This window comes from Mustela nivalis, assembly GCF_964662115.1.
Source record: "Mustela nivalis genome assembly, chromosome: 12".
In the NCBI taxonomy this organism is placed as follows: Eukaryota; Metazoa; Chordata; class Mammalia; order Carnivora; family Mustelidae; genus Mustela; species Mustela nivalis.
In genome coordinates this window covers 19,002,099-19,021,778 of record NC_139031.1, presented here as the reverse complement: position 1 = coordinate 19,021,778, position 19,680 = coordinate 19,002,099, and the positions used below count along the sequence as shown (strand labels likewise).

At 43.6% G+C, this 19,680-nt stretch overlaps 1 protein-coding gene across 4 annotated transcripts in view; it reads right to left on the bottom strand.

The window, feature by feature from the left end:
- Positions 1–19,680, bottom strand: part of CHCHD3 (coiled-coil-helix-coiled-coil-helix domain containing 3) — a 276,050-nt gene that overhangs the window by 11,549 nt on the left and 244,821 nt on the right. For all 4 annotated transcript variants that reach the window (XM_082693989.1, XM_082693987.1, XM_082693988.1 and 1 more), the window contains one exon: positions 164–299. In XM_082693989.1, coding sequence (XP_082550115.1) covers positions 164–299 — 136 coding nt within the window. The remainder of the gene's footprint in view (positions 1–163; positions 300–19,680) is intronic.

Genomic DNA, 19,680 nt, shown 5'->3' with positions numbered 1-19,680 from the left:
TCGGTGACTAACTAATGGACTCGTATGGCATTCTTGATGACAACGACAAGTTTGGTTTATAAAGCGCTTCCATACACATTAACCTATTCAGTCCTTATCACTGCCCTATGATGCTGGACTCACTTCCTTCTGGTGCCCCATTTAACCTGGCCGGCACACCCACCTGTTTGGCCTGATTGACACAGCGCATGTACTGGTCAGCCAGAGCGGAGCAGCTGAGGGTCTGCTGGGTGTTCTGGCGGTAACACTGGAGAATTTTGGCCTGCAGATCAGCACAGACAGGATGAAATTCATACCGCCTGAAAAGAAGAACAGGAACCAGTGAGACAAACGGTCTTCGACGGTCTTCCATCAGAATGAAGGTTAAGGCTACAGAGTATATGAAACATTAAATAAGATACATATGTTACAAGTGCAGGAAGAAAGTTTCTAAAAATGATTTCTATGACATTAGTTCCAGTAATCAATACCACCATGAACCTCTCCCGACACTGTAACATTCCCAACCAAACCTATACCTCAATCAGCCGAATGATGCCAATACTCTTCAGCCCAGTCAGCCAAATCAGAAACTTGAGAGCCCTAACTTCTCCCTTCCATGCCCATATCCAGACGGTTGCAAAGTTGGAGATAATACAGTCTGATCCTCTTTCTCTATATTCACTATCATGACATTAATTAAAAATCACTCGTATTCTGGAATCAGCCAATGTCCTCTAAACTCATCTGTCTCTTAGCTTTTACCCCTCTCCTCCTGCCTTCCAGAAGGTTCTTGCTAACACGTATGTATAATTGAGACCGTATCTCTCTCTACTACTTTCTAAATAAAATGCAAGGTCAACAGGCAAGCCCTTCTGGATCAGGTTTCCATCTGCTCTTTAGCCTTCATTCCCCGCATGACTGTGGCCTGACCAAAGCACTTTCAGGGTTTGATCCACACGCGTCCCTTCATGTCTTTGCCCATGCTGCTCTTGATCTTGGACATGCTCTGCACCCAGACTCCCACCCATTCCTATATATCTGGAAAATAACTACTCGTCTTTCAATATTTGGGTTAAGTACTGAAGTGTGTAACCTTCTCTAGACAGCTTCACTAGCTGTCCATTGAGGTCGAGTCTACTACTCCCTTTTTGATGACCCCAATGACCCTGGATTAGCTTCTTCTACCACTTTTTTCACCTTCTACTTAATACTGACTACACCATAGTCTGGTGTAATTTACTAGCTTATACCTACTAGGAGGCAAATGCCAAGAAGTAAGGACTGTCTTATCTTCTTGTGACTTCACCTATGGATATGGATACCTCTTATAGAAGTCACGCAATAAACTACTGAGAATACAAATGGGTGGAGAAAAAACATTTTTAAATTTTCTGAGCTAAAATTTCACTAATTATACTTACAAATCTCAGATTTTAGTTAGATTTGCTTTCAGTGAATATGCAGTAGCAAACATAAATGTCTCCGAAAATCTTAAAATACACACTTGAAAAATGATAACAAAATCAACCAAATGAATTATACCAATGAAAAGGAAATATTCTTATTAAGATGGTAGAGGAACTTGAATTATAAGGACTAAAAATACATGGAAAAATACATAATATTATCACTTTTAATCTAGGAATTCATATTTTTTCAAATTAGTTTTGTTTAGTACAAAAGGCTTCCAGTCTTTCGTATCAGGTCTTTTTTTTGCAATTTAAATTTTTTATTTCTATCGTAATCTTGAAATAGCATTATTTTATATGAAATGGGTTCTTTAAAAAACCTCTAGAGAATACAGGGGGAATATTTCTCATCACTAAGGAAAACCCCTGGGTGATGATTTATCTCATTACTTTTATCCAACATACTAAACTAATATGTATTTTGCTCGTACAGAAAACTGAAACGCACACCGTGTTACTGGTCCCTGAGGGAATTTACTTCTTCCTACCATCTGAGGAAAGCAGACATACAGGGGGAAAAAAAAAAATAATCCCACAAATTTTACACAACACTGCTTTTACTTTTTCATTCATTACCTTACTGCTCTGCCAAATATGTGAGAACAGAATTTCTATCCAAATCCCTGGAGTTTCCATTCTCTCTAAGATCTCAAAGTCTGTGTGTCTATGAATTCTTTTTGGACACGGATTTCCCCTAATCCCCTACCACGAACATCAGCATCTGAAGGGAGTCGGCTGTGCTTCGGAACGCAGAAGCACAGACACCACAAACTGACTGGTTATAGCAAGACACATCTGGATAAATATTGAATCAAATATAATTAAGCATTCGGTCAACGGAATCCAGAAAATACATGACTAACGCCTAAGATTGTTCATGGGAAAACAGGGTTATGTTCTTTCCTAGGGCTGAGGATCACGATTCTTCTATCCTATCTTAGGTTTAAAAGCAAAGGAGGGAGGATGGGGAAGGAAGCCGAGAACAATCCCCACCTTCTCTTCAGATCTTCCCCCATTAACATGCAAGAAAAGATTGTAAAGAACTGAGCTTCCACATGCTACACATCATAAAGAAGAGGGTGGTTTTTTTTCTTTTAAAAAACTATTTGCGATGGAATAATTCATCCAATACTATGAACTCCTTAGAAAGTGGCAATTTAAGTTGTATATAAACATTTATCGAGTTGAGCTGTTAGTCATGTAAGTTAATGTCCATGAGTTATTTATGATCTGAAATGTGTCAAAATATACTTTTATCACCACAAATCAATACTGCTCACTTCCAGGGTCCTTGATTTCCTGTCTGGTAGTCTGGTCTATGAGACACACACACACACACACACACACACACACACACACCCCTGCTGAAATCCTTTTTGTATACATTTCAATGTGTATTGACGATTAGATAGTAGAAAGGGGGGAAACGGGTGGAAATCAGCATAATTGTCTCCCAGTTGCTGGAGTAGACTCTGGTACATTCTTCTTGGATTAATCTGTAAGGGCAAAGCTCTGCCTCTGTATTGATCGGCAATGCTTGTTATGCTGCTCTAATGCACTGTTTTCACTCTGGGAAAATGCTAAATGAGATTACTGTCCACCATTAGAAGCCCATAAAACACAAGCCATGGCACCTTCCATTCAGGAAAAGGTTTAAAGGCATTTCCAATATGCATTATGGTAAGCCCTCCATACAGCCACCCAGTCAGCAATTGATTTCTATTGACTGATTTCCTTCCTGCTGATGGAAAAAGCCACTACTAGGCAAAAATAACAAAAGGGCAGAATTTCAAGATACGGAAGAAGGAAAATTAAATCTTAGCTGCAAGAGACACTTAAACAATTTAACTTCTTTGCAGGAAAGTAAGATTAAAAAAGGCAATGGCGAATGAGAAATGTTAAGACAAAGACGAAATAGAAGTCTGGAGAACTCGAAACGGTAATAGAGAAGAGATAAACAGTAATCCAAAAACATTCTTGGCAAAAAGGAATTTGTGGAATCAAGTCGATACTTGAAAAATATATTGATCACAAACAACAGAAAGCCCAGTTTTGCTGTCATTTGAAATGACTGGGGAGTCTGATGGGTCCCAGCACATAGCCTTATGCCCCTCTTCACTTTCCTTTTCCTTTCTGGACTCTCCACTCTGTTCCCTTCCTCCTCCCTCACTCCCACAAGCACTAGCAGCTGCCTCTGCCCTTCCTACCCCACCCCACAGGGGCACTGAGGACCAAAGGGGTGGATGACAGTCTTGGCGAGAGAAATGGAAAGCCAAAGATTTGAACAGAGAATAAAATCACTCCTGGCAAGGCATTCTGTAGCTAGTGAAACCATCTTTGCTAATGTTTAAGCCTAAATATTCACTTAAAAGGCAGAGAAGAAAATAGATCCAAGTATTTTGCTCATTATACGAACAGGACCACCGCAGAAACTCTGGGGGTGGGGGAAAAACCCAGAAAAGAATACAGAAATACATTTGGGCTGTTTCTAATTTTTCGGTGCTTAAAATAACGCGGTGATGGATATAAATTGTTACTGTTGTCTCTGATTCTTTCCTGGGGATAATTTCTTATAAGTTGAATTAAGGGTCAAAGACAAATAAAAACATTTGGCAAAACGGAAGCCGAGATAAGCAGTGTTCAGCTCTCCTCTTCAGACTCGGTGACACTCTGACACTTGACCATCTGTTTTTGAGCTCTCTGCAGGTTTCACGGCTGCTTCCCCCCACTTTCATGTCTGAGAAACTTCTTTTGATGTGGGTCTGAGCTTTATATTTCGAGGAAACTACTTACCCATCTTTTTAGTTCTTCTAATATAAACGGCAAGGATAACAAGGTAAACTTCAGAGAAGGAAAAAAAAAAAACATGGCGACAGCTCTCCGCGTGCCATCTCCACCAGAAGGCTAAAGGAGTCATGCAATGACAACCAGCAGCCACAAATTCCGAAGGCTCTCGGGAACACAGAAATCATTCATCGGGAGTACAGGTGCCCAAAAAAGAATCCTTTCCCTGTATCTGCACCAATAAGTACAGAGTGGTGTGGGGAGGTGGGGGTAGGGGTGGGGAAGGGAAGTGGAGGGAGAGACGGAGGGGAAGTGGGGAAGAGAGGGAGAGAGGAGGCAGGGAAGGAAGGAATGGGTAGATGGACAGATAGAAGAATGGCTGGTGCTAAAAGAATTCTGATTCTTTTAACAGGTTGTGACAATACATCCTTCATGGGATCTGGTGATCTCATAAAATGGTATCTACCACATTAAAAATAGGCACACAACACAGCCATGGAGTCAAATCTTTAGCTCTAATTCCTATGGCACAATGCAAAAACTCTAATTTTATTCTGTATTAAACATTTCATTAGACGTTAAGCCCGGGAGTCAGGATTTCTGCTTTTAATGACACAAAACTAAAGCTCTCAAGCCCACTGCCAATAGTTAAAACTATGTAATAATCCACTCACTTATCATTTATAATAAAGCTATCATAAAATGCAATATCAAGGAAGAAATTCAACTCAAATGTATTACCTATTCAACTTTTTCCATTTTTCATTTTACCTTAAATTACAATATCCTAATAATAGTTTCCAGACTAAAACGTAAACAGCCTCTTTTTAACAATGCAAAATCTGACAAACAATTCAACCTCAAGCTTTTCTGGCATTCCTAATAACTGCTAACCACCCTTAGTAATGGTGCTTCTACCTGAGATCTAATCAAATTTCCACAGTTACATTAAGAGGCCAAACATCTCCAAAAGCGGCTTGCCTTCTTAGTTTCAACTTGTCTCCATATTGCTATAAAATCTGAGAAAATAAAGTGAAATAAAAGCAGAGGACTTTTTTTTTTTTTTTAACATTTATTTTCTTAAAATGGTGAACGTGAGCTATGATGCTGTCTATCATCTCAACACAAAAAAATGCCAAAAGGCCTCCCCCGTTTTCAGAGAAGGGACTGCCGACCTTGACGACACCTGGTCCGGCACTTGACTCAATGAATCAATCAAGCTGGAGAGTGGATCGTTACCCATAATGAGTGCCATACCATTCAACCAGCAGATGCAACTGGGTGTTGGGAAGGAAAATCTCAGCTTCGGCTAGAGATACAATAGAGTTTATAGAATTCTATCCTCTACTCCAAAGCTTGAAAGAGCAGTATCTATCTGAAAATACTTTAATATTTAATTTTTAATTTAGTCTATGATTGACTTTGGAGAAAGAGGTCAGTATTACAACTCAGTAATCTGGATCCACAGGAGGAAGGTGACCTATCTGCAAGGATGGAGGGGAAAACAAGGCCAGTCCTACTCCAGGTAGTAGCATCCCAAGGAAAGCGCCTAATACCCGGAAAAATACACAGGAAGGACCTCTGGTCACCTTTCTGAGATAAACTGGGATAATACGGTGTTCTCCATACACAGAGTCACCGTTGAGACCAATAGGCCTCACATACCCCAAGCAGACAAACACAAACAACCAGAATATAAGGTGAGTGAAAAGCTTTCCGATTTTGCAATGTATTTTTTCTGCCTTCTTCAGGAATACAGAATGCTTGGAAATGACGGGGACATTAGGGCAAACGTAGGAGGAGAGTGGGAACCAAACACGTGACCACGTGAAAGCTGGTGGAGCTGGAGCTCAGTGGACAGTGATAAACTCTGACGTTTATCCTGCCAATGACACCAGGCCCCGAGTGAGGTCCTACACGGACTCACCCCATAAGGGTCTGGATTTAGAAAAATGCGGCCGTGTTCAGCTGCATCTCCAAAGAATAAGGACCCAAACCATTTTTTGTTTAACAAATATTTTCTTAAAATCTGGTAACTTAGAAAGACTAAAAAAAAAAAATTCCAAGAAAATTTCTCCAAGTAATAATGTCTTGGACAGGTAACAGTCATTTGGTTGAAAAGATTTGTGAAGTCAGGCATCAGATATGAGGCAGAGAAAAACAATCAGTTGGCTAATTTCAATTTTCTACCACATCATGGTACCCTTGACACATTTGGGCTACGTGCAGCAGATGTATTCTCTAAAAAGAGAGGTAAAATACTTCTTTCTTACGTAAAAGATGCCTAGAATAAGAGGCAATAATTATACAGAGTTTAGGGACACAGAACATAAATGATGCCAACATTAACTCAACCTGGAAGGACCCTAAATTCACTTCCGATCACACTTTCTTTGAACAACTCAGGACTCAGAAGATGTTGCTTTCTCGAACTCACACAATCTTCTCATGAGGCGAAACGCTTGAGCTAACATATTGCACTGAGCGAGGCTTAACTTAGAGGAGTATAAGCCATTCTTCCTTTTCCCCCTTTCTTTCTTAACGATGCTTGGAATATTGTGACTGCTTAATAAATGCCAAGTAATAATGCGGTAATAAAAACAGGGACTGGCGGGTTAACAATGCAGCTCCTGGCTTTAGCAGCTGAGACCGCAGCCAGTTACACAAGTGTCCTCACCAGACACATCGCTCCTGCATCCACGCAGTAGGAACAAAACAGAATGGCAGTTCACAGACGCGGCCCTTGTTTGTAAGAACTGTTACTATCTGCAGAGACATTTTTCGTTCCTTCAAAAGACCCACAAGCTGTGGAAGGCAGAGGTGTCCAGGGCCCAGTGTTAAACGTGAATCTCCAAAGGATACATCACTGTGTGAGTGAGAACAAGCCATCCTTATACACCAAATTATTTTTAATTGAAATATCTCAATAAGGCTTCAAGGTGAAGAAATGCATTATTATTAACAGTTTAAGTACAACTAAAGAAAAGAATAGGCATCTACTGTCTCCTGACTTGGTAAAGGAACTGTATAATTAAACAACTTAAGAAATGTTAATCCTGAGCATTCAACATCCTTGCATTTCTTTTATTTTAAATATGTGTATACCTATATATAATACATTGAACTTATGCCAACACAAATTAATTTATTTTGCCCCTCCCCTCCGACTTTGTGAGTGATTTCTAGTCCTCCTCTCCTGTGACTTTGGCATGTTCACTAAAATTGGTCTAAGAATTGGTCTCATTCTTTCATCCATTCTGTTACTCCAACAACAGATATTATTAAGAATTTGCTACCTGCCATTCACGATGATAGGCTCTGAATAAGATATGATCTTTGCCTTCGGAGAGCTCACAGTCTAATTAGGGGGTGAGAGAGAGGAAAGTGCACATGCCATCTTATAAGGAGATCGAGAGGTAAAACAGTTGTAAACATAGCACTAAGCAAATTTGGGAGATCTGGCTTTGGATAGAAAAGAAATGGAATATATAGTGTTTTAGACAAGAGGGCATCTCTCACTAGTGAACAGGAAGCAAAAACTGGCTTTAGGATTTTCTCGAAGCAACTTTGAGCCCGCTGAAGATCTGTCCAGTGTATCTAGACTATAGAGACAGATTGAGAGATGGAGAGGAGAGACCTCCTTTGACCTTGGGGATCTGAATACATCCATAATCTGGTGACTCCAGGCCTTCCGAACTCCTCTACTTCCCCCTGGAGAAAAGCTTCGTATTTGTGTTCATGACATTTGCTAACACAGGCCTGGTTTGGAGAGGCAGAAGTAGTTGTACAGAGCTTGTAAATTCTGAGTCAAGCAGGAATCCTCAAGGAAATAATCAGAAGCCAGGACACAGCTTCAGAGCTGCCAACAATAAACAAATGTTGAGAAAAGTTCCCAGTTGCTACGTGAGTAGGAGAGCTCCGGTGGTCACTCTCCGTTGATGCTAAAATGACTCTTAGCCTTCGTTGCTACCCTTGTTTGAGAATGACTTTTGGAATCACTCTATTGCTTTATTACTTGATATGGCCAAGGAGAATAAACCTGGGTAATTTGGCCCTGGATCAATGCCCAAATTTAGCGGTAGGAAGGAGGAACTGGGATAAGATGGGGAAGGTAGAAAGATACTGGGAAGGAGGAGAACATAGCAGCAGGGAAATCATGGAGGAGGAGGGAAGGCATTTGGGGCCAGAAGAGAAAACTCCTCAGCGGAGAAGAAACAGAGGGTCTGGCCGAGCATCCCAAGCAGCCCATGGGAAAGGACAAGGCCAACAGGACCGCGCATTCTCGGCCGCGGAAGTAAACGGTGCGTTCGTTTTCCAAGACAACTTTCACTGCAACTTCTGGAAGGGATATCACACTTCTCCTCGTCGCCTGTTCTTCCCGTAGAAAGTCCTCAACTTCAGAAGAGGAAGAACTGGATAGAGTCAGTGTGGCGGTCCCCAGCACAGCCAAAAGGCAGGCACCAGTGCTGGCAATTTGACAGGCTTTTCTGATAGAGTAGAAGACTCTCCAGGCAAATGTAGTGAAACGCTGAATACAACCTCCCAGAGATAATCCTTCCATATTTGAAGACATATACTTCACAGGCCTTATCATATCATTTTCATCAACAAGACCTAACTATTATAATATCATAGAGTCACAGAATCCTCAGCGTAGTATGGTACCAGCAGTCTGTACAGAAATATGGCTGGGCATACACATTCGAGTTAAGCTCCTATTTTTAGTCTCTTAACCATTTTTCAAAAAGAATTACCCTTTGGGATGGATTTCTTATGCTCTTCAGCTGAGGGGATGCTTGTGGGGGAAGGGCAGGGAGACAATGGTTTCCTCCCACTGGAGTCACCCAAGCATAAAAACACATCCCACTCTCCCCACCTCTTCCCTGCTGTGGTCCCATGTGAGAGAGTGCTCTTCCTACTAAGAGAAGTCAAGAATAGCCTCATTTTTTAAATTTCAAAACTGTCCCAGAGCTCAGTGCGGACTGCGGCGCACCCTAGAACACCTAGGTAGAGACCAAACGTTCCGTCTGTAGTGGCACAGTGAGCTGCGTCGCTGGAGGCGAGACTCCTTCCTCCGCTACGCTGGGAAAGCAAGAGCCAACTCCCAGACACACCCAGGAAGGCCTGTGGCTGGCTCCCTTAACTAAGAGCTGCGAATGATATGTATTTTAGTGACAAGTGAAGGAAAAAAAAATCACCCATACTGATCTCCCCTCGAAGTGCTGGAGTGCTAGAAACGAGGAGTGTATGTGTGTGGGGGGGGAATCGCAGGTGGGAAGGAACAGAGCGAAGCCTGTTGCTGGTTCTCCCTGCCGTGCGGAGGACTTGAATTTGAACGGGAGGACAGGAAGGGAAGAGTGTGTAAGCACTGCCAGTGGGTGCCGGAAGCCCCTGAATGGGGCACCAGGCCACACCAGCAGACCTCCAGGCACACAGGGCAGCCAGGCAGGGGAAGTCACATGGGCATCACAGGGATGGCCGCCGCATCCACACCATGAAGGGATGCTATGGGATGTGCAGAAACCAAAGGAGGAAGAAAAACACAGGCTCCTTAAAGACACACCCTCACAGAAGTCACGGGAAAGAAAAGCACTGCACTGTTCTGAGGGGGAAAGGGTCTCTCCCGGGTGGGGGTGGCACGGGAGTGCACGGAAAAGGAGATGGGATAACAGAAGGCCCTTGAATGAAGGATGGGACTGCAAGGGGACAGAGGACATTTGAGAGTGGGCGTATGTGAGCCCCGGGCCAAGCTCGGTGGAGCCGGACACGTTCAGGGGACCGGGGCTGGAAGCGGGGCTTGTAGAGGCAAGAGGTGATGCTGGAAAGGAAGGGGCCGGGTCTGGGAGAGCATGCCCGTAACAGACAGCATGTTTAGGGTCTACTCCGCGGCTGACGGCAAGCCACCAGCCTTGCCAAACGAGGGGGTGAAGTTATAAAGGTGACATCATGAAAAGCTTGACCTGCTATGAATAAACCAGATGGATGGCAGAGGGACCTGACTAGTCCGGCAGGCCCGAAGAGCACTCCCTAGGTACAAAAGTAGGCCAGAAGGGCAGCCCCGGAAAGCAGGAATGGATGTGCTAGCATACAGGACATGGAGGTCAGGGGAGGAAAGAAGGAGCGACACACACAGCTTAGGCCCAGGGATTTACAGAATGGAAGTGCTCAGAGATGCCAGGAACCCCAGGTGGACAGGTATGGAGCTGGAGCTGAGCCCGGGGCAGGGCTGTGAGCACACGGGAGATCCCCAAGCAAGACACAGGGGTTGCTGAGACAGAAGGCAGGATGTGCTGTGGGAGCAGCAGCCTCGGTGAGGGAGAGGCAGGGTAAGGAGTGGGAAAGCCCCAGAGCTGAGTGGAGGGAAGAACTGCGCAACAGACTGTCCCAGGCCGGGGAGCTGGGGAGGGCTGAGTCTCGACAGAGGAAGACGGTCGGCAAGAAGAAGGCTGATCAAGGGCCACAGTATCTGATCCCTCGCGATCTGGACAAACAACTTGAGGAACAGGCAGTAAGAGAAATGGAGGGAGCTACTTTAATGGGGTACAGCTGGCAATGGGAAAAGGGGAAAAATAGGAAATGGGAAGATGACATCTGGCTGGAGATGTGGAGGTCGCAGGTGACCTGGAAGGATTTCGGTAGGGTCTTCAAGAATAGGAAAGGCTTAGGCAGTTAAGGGAGGGGACAGAAACGCGCTCCAGGCGGAAAAGGTGAAGGACGTAAAGCCAGTGAAGTCACTGATAAACTTTTTATGGAATTTAGGTACAGATCGGAAAGCCAAACACTTTCAACAGACCCATTCCAGGAGCAGACAAAGGAATTCCCAACAAGGACAGTCATGAGTGAAGGTGTGCTCAGAAGTCAGGAAATCGGGAAGGCTTTGTAACAAAGGAGAGTCTTCCTCAGTCCTTTAAAGGCAGGCAAGAAAGGCAGAACGGAGGGCCCAGTCCCTGCAGACGTGGTGCGATCACAGAGAAACGCAGATTTCCTGGTTAAAGCAAGAAGTCCACCATCAAGAATGCAAAAAATGGGGTTGGTGAGGTGCAGGAGAAGTCAGCAGTGTGCTGAGAAGCCTCAAAAGCTCGTGGAGGCACATGACAAAACAGAGATCTTGTGAGAGCACAGGAGACCGAATCTCCCCCTCGAGGCGTCACCAGGTGCGGGTGGAGAAGAGCAGAGATGGGCCTGCAAACCCGGCACGCAGGGGTGTCTGGGAAGACCAAAGCAACACCTGACACTGACAAGGCACCGGCCAGAGACCCTCCTGTGACCCCCCCCATTCCCCCCACTGGCCTTCCCCCCCCAGCACTTTCTTTTATACATAAAGGAAACGCACTGGAGGCAGGGATCTGGGTGTGCATTTTCTGGTGGGTCTTGTCCTCATGCTCACTGTGTCTTGTACGGTCACTCTGAGCCCCTGCTTGCTCTCCAAGACAGACACAGACTGAAACTAATGGTTAAGGGTTCACAAAAGATGGAGAAACCCTGGCATAAAGTACATTTGAAAAGCAGGAGTTTATAGGTATTAGTCAACGACAGTTACTTACTCTCTGTAAGTGTACCACGTACTCAAGTTCAATTTAAAACCACGTAACATGTATATGCTGGCACATGCATAGGTAACAGGCGTTGCTTCAGAGGAGAGGACTTGGACAGCAGGTCATGGACTTGAGGAGGAGTTCTACTTTTGCATGTGGTATTTAAATCTTCTATCACAGGCGTATGTCGCTTATCAAGAAAGAATTCATTTTGAAGACTGCAATGCGATATTATCTTCAGATACTTTGTATGCCCTGAAAACTAGGTACAAGAAAGGTTGCTTTCCCATTTCTGTGAATCTGTAGCACTTAATAGACCATGCTGAGACACCAGGTAAGAAATCCCTCATGCCAACTCTACACAGAGACAAAAATGTGAGCTGGGCAATGATTCACAAAGCCTTCACACGTCATAGCCCTTCTGCCTTAGTATCTTGGCAACCTTGTGAGAAAGGAGGACAGAGAAACCACCCGATTATTTTGAGTCACGGGGTAAGCCATTAGGAGTAAAACCTAAGAGCGGGAAGCCTGAAAGCTGCATCCATCCATGAAATCCTTGTCGGTCAGAGAGGTTGGTCGCCTCCGTACCCTCTTCCCTGCGCTTTCCCCACCTTGCTCCCTCTCTTAATTGTGCGCGATCCCCAAAGCTCAGGTCTTCACCCCTGTGGTTCTGTGGTTCCAGGTGGAGTTCTCCTTCCCTCTTTGGGGGCCTCCTATTGCTTTCTGTGTGACAGAATGGGCTTTCTAGTTGCTGTCCATCAGTAAGTAGCTGTGCAATCTTTGCCTTCTTTGGGCATCAGATCTTTATAAAATACACAGACAGAAATCTTCCCCACCTGAGGCTAGGGACTAGATCCGGAAGTCCTCTTATATTCCCTCTAACTCAAAGGCCTTTAGACTAAGCATCACCTGGATATGTCCAATTTATTTGATTTCCAGTTCCTTATGCAAACAAGAGTTTCCTTCCATTTTTCACCAAAAGCAACACTGTTAGCTCATCAGTAGGGATTACCTTTTTGCTCTTTTGTGCTCTTAATACTTTATATTCAAGAAGTCACTGAGACTGTTAGTTCTTCCTTTGAAAAGTCTTTCACTTTCAACCATTGCTTGGTTCGCCTTAACAGTGCCCTAGACTAAGCTAACAGGCTACGCACAGCCTGCTCTTAATACTGCCCTCCGAACAGTCTCTCTGCCCTCCGCGGCCTTCTCTTCAAGATCATCAACACCAATTCTACCAACTGCATACCCTGCAGAATGCCAACCTTTTGTAGGAGGCAATCACGATTGTTCCCTCCCGTAACTAATTTTACTTTTAAAATATTCCTCATATCCTTGGCCTCCTCAACAAACTACTATTTGTGGTGTTGGGACAAAAAGAACACACTGAAACTTCTACTAAGCCACTATTTACCTATTCTGGCTTCAGCCTGAAGGACAGATGGTGACAGATGCAAGGTTGTTCTCAAACACAATCTAAATAGCTAAAAAGAACCCAGCTACACATATTCCTGATGTCTACTTCCCAAGCCCTGTTATAAAATCTTACAATCATACTCTCAATTGATTTTATTTTTCACTGTGGCTAAGGGCACTACTTACCATAGTGGTAAGTTTCCATAGGAACTGAATCCATTTCAAAAGGGTTGGAACATAGAGGCTTAAAAAAAAAAATGTTCAAACATGACTCTGTACACAGTGCCTTGCATCTTTGAAACTCGGTTTTATAAATATTAACCTCTTAATCCCCTGGAAATAAGTACCAGAAGTGAGAAGGAAAAAAAAAAGTCTTTTTTGTATTTGGGAAATGGATGTTTAATGCAACTGGTAGGGAAAAGAAAGAACTTGGAAGGTAAGTTGCTGATAATCCATTTCACCTCTAACATTAAGCACAACTAATCACACATGGTAACAGGACTGACCAAGTTTTGGAATCAAAGTACATTACACATTCAAGTAACTAGTATTTCCCTACTTAATCCCCCAAACATGAAGGATACACCTCCGGCATTTTATAGCTAATGAAAGTGGAAAGTTTATATGGGATGTATAATCACACTGAACTAGACACATGCCTGTAAAACACCAACACAATTACTCCTTTATTTAAAAATTCTAACACATTTCTCTTTTTGGTTCTGATTAACTAAAGTATTCAGTACTGATGCCACAAGAAGGCATTAAATTCTAACATATCCTATAACCTCAACCCCTTGTGTTACGTAAATGGATTTAAGCATTTTTCAGAGGGCAGACAAGATTTAGCAAATTGGTTTAACATTCTAGGTGGCTGCTAAGACCGAAATTAATAAGACCATCCGTGAAGGACAGAAAACAACAGCCTGCTATGCAAATTCTCCCAATGATGATGATGAACTTCAACATGAGTATTTCAGAGGTGGGATCTCCATGATTCCTATATAAAGGGATAATGATGTATTACTGCAGGACTGAACAATGCATTTCTCCATTCACGTCCTGGACGGGATTCACCATGCTGAGCTCCATTAGTTTTACATCTCCCTAAGGGTTCCAATTCAGCACGATTAATCTAAGCCATTACACACAGCCCCCATCTATGAACGTCTGCCTTACGAATGTCCCTTAACACAGCTCTCCAGTTGAGTGTTGCTGGGGAAAAATCACATAAACCAGGAAAACTTGAATCATTATGGATTCAGAAGCAAACACTAAATTCTGCCTACCACATTTTTATGTTTCTGTGATAAGTTTACTCTCACCCTTTTTACTATGATTATTTTATCCCACCTCCAACCTTCACCCCCCCTCCCACCACACCAAAAAAATCATCTCACCCCTTTCCGTCCTCTTTTACACTTGGACATTTGTCTATGTTTTGCTGAGAAAAACAGAAACTAAGAGAGAATTCCTTTACCTTCACTATAAACACTTCACACTATAAACACCAGATCTGCACCTTTTCTAGTGTTATTCTGGACGAAGAGTTCCTTCTTTTGTAGAAAGAAAGGCACGTGGATCCCATTCTTACCTTCTCCCTACCCTATTTTCTAGTGGGATTTCTTTCTCCTTCTATCTTCCATCTTTTTCTCAACCGTATGACCGCCACTAGCATTCCCACAGTCTCTCCAACAGGACTTTCTGGGTTCATGGAAACGTTCTGTAGCTACGCAGCCCCACACCGTGGGGACAGCCACATGAGGCTACTGAGCACCTGAAAGGAGACTAATGCAAAGGGAATGCAGTTTAAATTTTACTTAATTTTAATGAACTTATATCTAAAGAGTTTAAATCTAAACAATGGCTGTCCCATTGTCGAAAGCACAGCTCTGGGAGATACTGTGTTTATTACAACCACCACCTCCCCTGCCTCAATTTCCATCCCTTTGCTTTTATTCACAGTAAGGTGGCCAAATCCATGAATTCTTCACATACATCATCTAGGAACAATCAGCACGTTGTTCCCACTCTTTAGGACTGCTGGAAAAGGGGCGCCTGGGTGGCTCCGTGGGTTGGGCCTCTGCCTTCAGCTCCGGTCATGATCTCGGGGTCCTGGGATCGAGTCCCGCATCGGGCTCTCTGCTCAGCTGGGGGCCTGCTTCCTCCTCTCCCTCTGTTTGCCTCTCTGCCTACTTGTGATCTCTCTCTCTCTGTGTCAAATAAATAAATAAATAAATCTTAAAAAAAAAAAAATGACTGCTGGAAAGATGGGTAAGGTAATGTTTTAGCTCTCACTGCAATGCCCGGCCCAGAATAAGCTTTTAATAAATACACGTATTATCATTAATATTGTATTGTCTAATAAGCTTCAGTAAGTTATTCTGGGAACTTACTAGTTAGCACCTTATTTCCAAAGTTAAACGAAGCTCCACTTTCAAACAACCAACTTAAAACTGGTTCTAGAATCTAACCGACCTGGGAGCTGCTGACTGTTCATAGGACGTGAAGGTACCCACCAAGTGTTCAGGTAGAGGCAAAATAAGGCTCCTGCATGTATTTGGATAAAGGGATTAAAAAGCTGCACTCATGTTAAAAATCAAACCTCCAGCATGGGGTACGTAATTAACATAAACCTATGTATCTTTTTCTTTCGCAGTGAAGTTCTCATGGGGAGCAACAGTCCTCCCTTTGAATAAAGGGAATTGTATTTGAGGTAATTACACTTGGCACAGATGTGCCCACTGCCGGTGGCAGGACTGCTACCTGTGACTAGGCAGTGAGGGGAACTCGGTGGCTTTGGTGGCAAACTGCTTTAATTTGCTTCCCTAGTAGCAAAAGCCTGTCTAAAACAAGTTGGGCATTTCAAGAATAATCAACACCACACAGCTAAAGTTCTATTACTGTTCAGCCAGTATTCAAACAGGCCCGAAACTGGTTTTTTCAGCCTCTTTCCGTGGGTTTCCGGCATCTCTAGTGTCATAAATGTCATTCTGTAAAGCCAAGCCGGCGGTCCTCAGCGGGAAACCTAGAAGTGCCGGTGTTAATTAAAAATGTTGGATAACTTTTCAGTTTATTCATGCTGTGAGATCTGGCCCCCCGCCCCACCCTCAAAAACTTGAACCGCCAAAGGAGACTTAAGAGCAGGGAGAAATCGGAGAGTACTAACTGGGATTTCATATCCAAATGGTTGGACAGTGGCAGCCAGCGACAGCACTGACTCGGACGGTGCTGGGCGCAGTTCACAAGATGGAAGTGAGGGAAAGGATGGCCGGGAGGCTTCTCTTCTAACCCTGGATGCAAAGAGAACCCTGATCAGAAATTAGAAATGGTCTTTCCTGTGCCTGGATGAGGAGCCCTCGAAAAGGATAGACCAGATACCCAGGGATCCGTATGCACACCAAAAAACAAACAACAAACAAAACAAAACAGGGGCGCCTGGGTGGCTCAGTGGGTTAAGCCACTGCCTTCGGCTCAGGTCATGATCTCAGGGTCCTGGGATCGAGCCCCGCATCGGGCTCTCTGCTCAGCGGGGAGCCTGCTTCCTCCTCTCTCTCTCTGCCTGCCTCTCTGCTTACTTGTGATCTCAGTCCGTCAAATAAATAAATAAAATCTAAAAAACAAACAAACAACAAAAAAACAAATCAGCACAGAAATCGGTTGCACAAGACTAACTTTTGATGGAAAAAGCTTATAAAATTTAGAGTTTTGCTATGTATGTATCATTTCATATCATGGTAAGGAGTATATAATGGCTGTGGCTATACAGTAGGTCATGAAGGAGAAATTCTAGATTTCTCTGCCTAGTTTGATCAACGTCAGCTGTCAAAACTGCCCGATTATGGCCAGGAACTCCAGCGGGAGTCAGGACTGAAGAATCCTGCAAGAGGACGGTCTTGAGCACTGCCCAGGATCCTAACGTGAGTTTCAGGTCTGAATAGCTGGTGGTGTTATCCAAAGTGAATAAATTAATTAGATAATTTATCACAATCACATAGTGAAATGAAGTGCTAAGGCTTTATGAAAACTTTATTATTATTATTATTATTATTATTATTATTATTATTTCGTAAGTAGGCTGCATGCCCAGTGCAGGGCTTGAACTCATGACCCTGAGATCAAGACGTGAGCTGGGATCAAGAGTTAGACGCTTAACCAACTGGCCACTCAGATACCCCCCAAAACTTTTCAATACGATGATAAATCAAGTATAACATTAATTTCTTTTTAAAAAAGTATTTATTTTTATTAACATATAAATGCATTATATGTTAATACATATAATAATAATAATACCGCTGGGGGTACAGGTCTGTGTATAATATTAATTTCTGCCAAGTAGATTTTTACCATTCTGATATCTCCAACGTAAGTGCCCGTATTTAGACTGATGGATGAATCGCTTAACAGATGGAGCCTTACTACTCTCAGTGTTTAGGAAAGAGGTCATTTGATTCAAGTCTTACTTCCCTACTTGAAAACGAAGGCTTCTGCCCAGGAGACGCTATTTCAGAAATGCACTGAAGGTTAATATCTTTGCATGTATTACAAATGCTAATCAAAGTGGAATGTTAATATATTCTCCTATTCATTACAAAGAAAATGGCAGATATGACTGCACATTAAGGACTTTCTACGAACAGTTGCTTCTCCCCTGCTTATTTCTTAGGTCCCTGAAAATGCCAGTCACGGTTTCACTGGTGCTCAGGTAGCTGAAACGAGGCAGAAGAAATGGGCTCTCCTATGAGAAACAACATCAGGACAAGAGGTAAGAAAATCAAGAGTCTTGTTTTGTGATATTTCATTCACTAAACCCACCGGTAGGAGAAAAGGTGAAAAGAGAACGGAGGGGGAAAAAAGGGTTTTTTTTGCAGCTTTTCTTGCTCCCTCCCTTCCCCCCCTTCCTATTTCTACTCGAGGCACTGTCAGGCAGGGAGTGAACAGATTTTCATATATGCTTCTAAAGCAGGGGCAGCGAATATAAAGGAAACATGCCAACTCCCTCAGCGCTCGCGCCAGTGCCGGATGTCACTCATCAACTGTGACAGTCCAGGCTGAGCCTCGTCACGGCCACATAACCCTTCTCAACAACATGCTGCCGAGAGGTTATTACAGTCGGCTCGGGTTGGTGCCTGGAACCAAATTTATTTGTGTTCCCTTGCTCTAAAGTTTGCCCCAGTGTCCTAGCTTTGGCAAGGGGTCTGATCCTCTCCGTTCCACACTCTCCTAGGTCCTACAGTGAGGGCTGAGAGTCTGTGGTGTCAAAATTCACACTAGCTTCTGAAAGTAAGCAAGACACCAGATAATACCACTTCCCAACTCATTCCACATCCCTCTAAAATGTCAGCAAAACCAGGAAAAGTCATCTGGGCTTAGTCTCTTTCTTTCCTTCCTGGAGAAAAAGAATAGGCCCTATTAATGTTGAAGCTGGATCTTACGTGTGCTTCTCCCCAGCTACCACCGTGCTTCCTGCTTTACAATGGGGGCCCTGCTTCATCGCTCCGGGCCATTCCAGAAACGGAAGTCTTCCGGGCTTCCAGAAGCTGTTAGCTGCAACCTGCCTGGGCCAGGCCCACATTCTGCTCCCGAGGATAATTCCTACATGCTTCTGCCTGTATCCTCTCATTCCACAGCTTCAGAGAGGATCATCTTCCACATGTGCACAAAGGATCGACCTGGTTGAGCAAGTCAACAGAAGATCAGAGAATGGCAAAATCTCGCCAGAAGTTCATTCGATAAATGGCCCATAAAGGTCCCAGAAATAATTTATCAAAATGGAGGTAGGTTCTAATGGCTGGGAATGTGGCTGCCTGAAAAATGGACAGAGGTTGGAAGAGACACAGCGGATGTCTCTGTCTTTATGTGGGAACTGAAGGAAAGGTGGCCATTTCTCCTGTGCATGTGTTTGCCCCTTGCTCCCCACAGCTGCTGGCTCTACAGAAAATGCTGGTGCAGGAGACGGCCAAAGAAAGGGCAGCACTTATCTGCTTCAGAGAGAACTGAAAAGATTGACGCATTTTTTCTGGGGTCCCAAGCTTTTTTTTTTCTTTTTGGCATTACCCATAATGTATCTGTCCTTGGGATAAACAGAGACGCCTTCCCCCACAATTATATTTGCTTAAAGGAAAACACAGCTGCCTTTCTTGCATATTAAGACGCAACTGGAACTAGAAAGACCAAACAAAGATTTCAAAGGGAAGGAAAGTTTTTACAGCATAAAAGACACTCCACCATACCAAAGTGCATTGAAACTAAAAAACCAAGGCAGAGTAATGACTATTCTCCTTGGGGACAAAAGTCCTATTGAGCAAGAAGCTATAGGTGCCATTTTCCAGAAGAGCCACCTGCTACTACTTGGAGCTATTGGTGATATTCAGGAGCCCGAATTTCAGAGTCCTTCCATCTATGGGGTTTGTGTGGGAGAGTGTGCATGCACGTGCGCCCTGAGGCAAAACCAATAGGTAATTACTCGATGCTGTCACTGTGGGATAACTGAA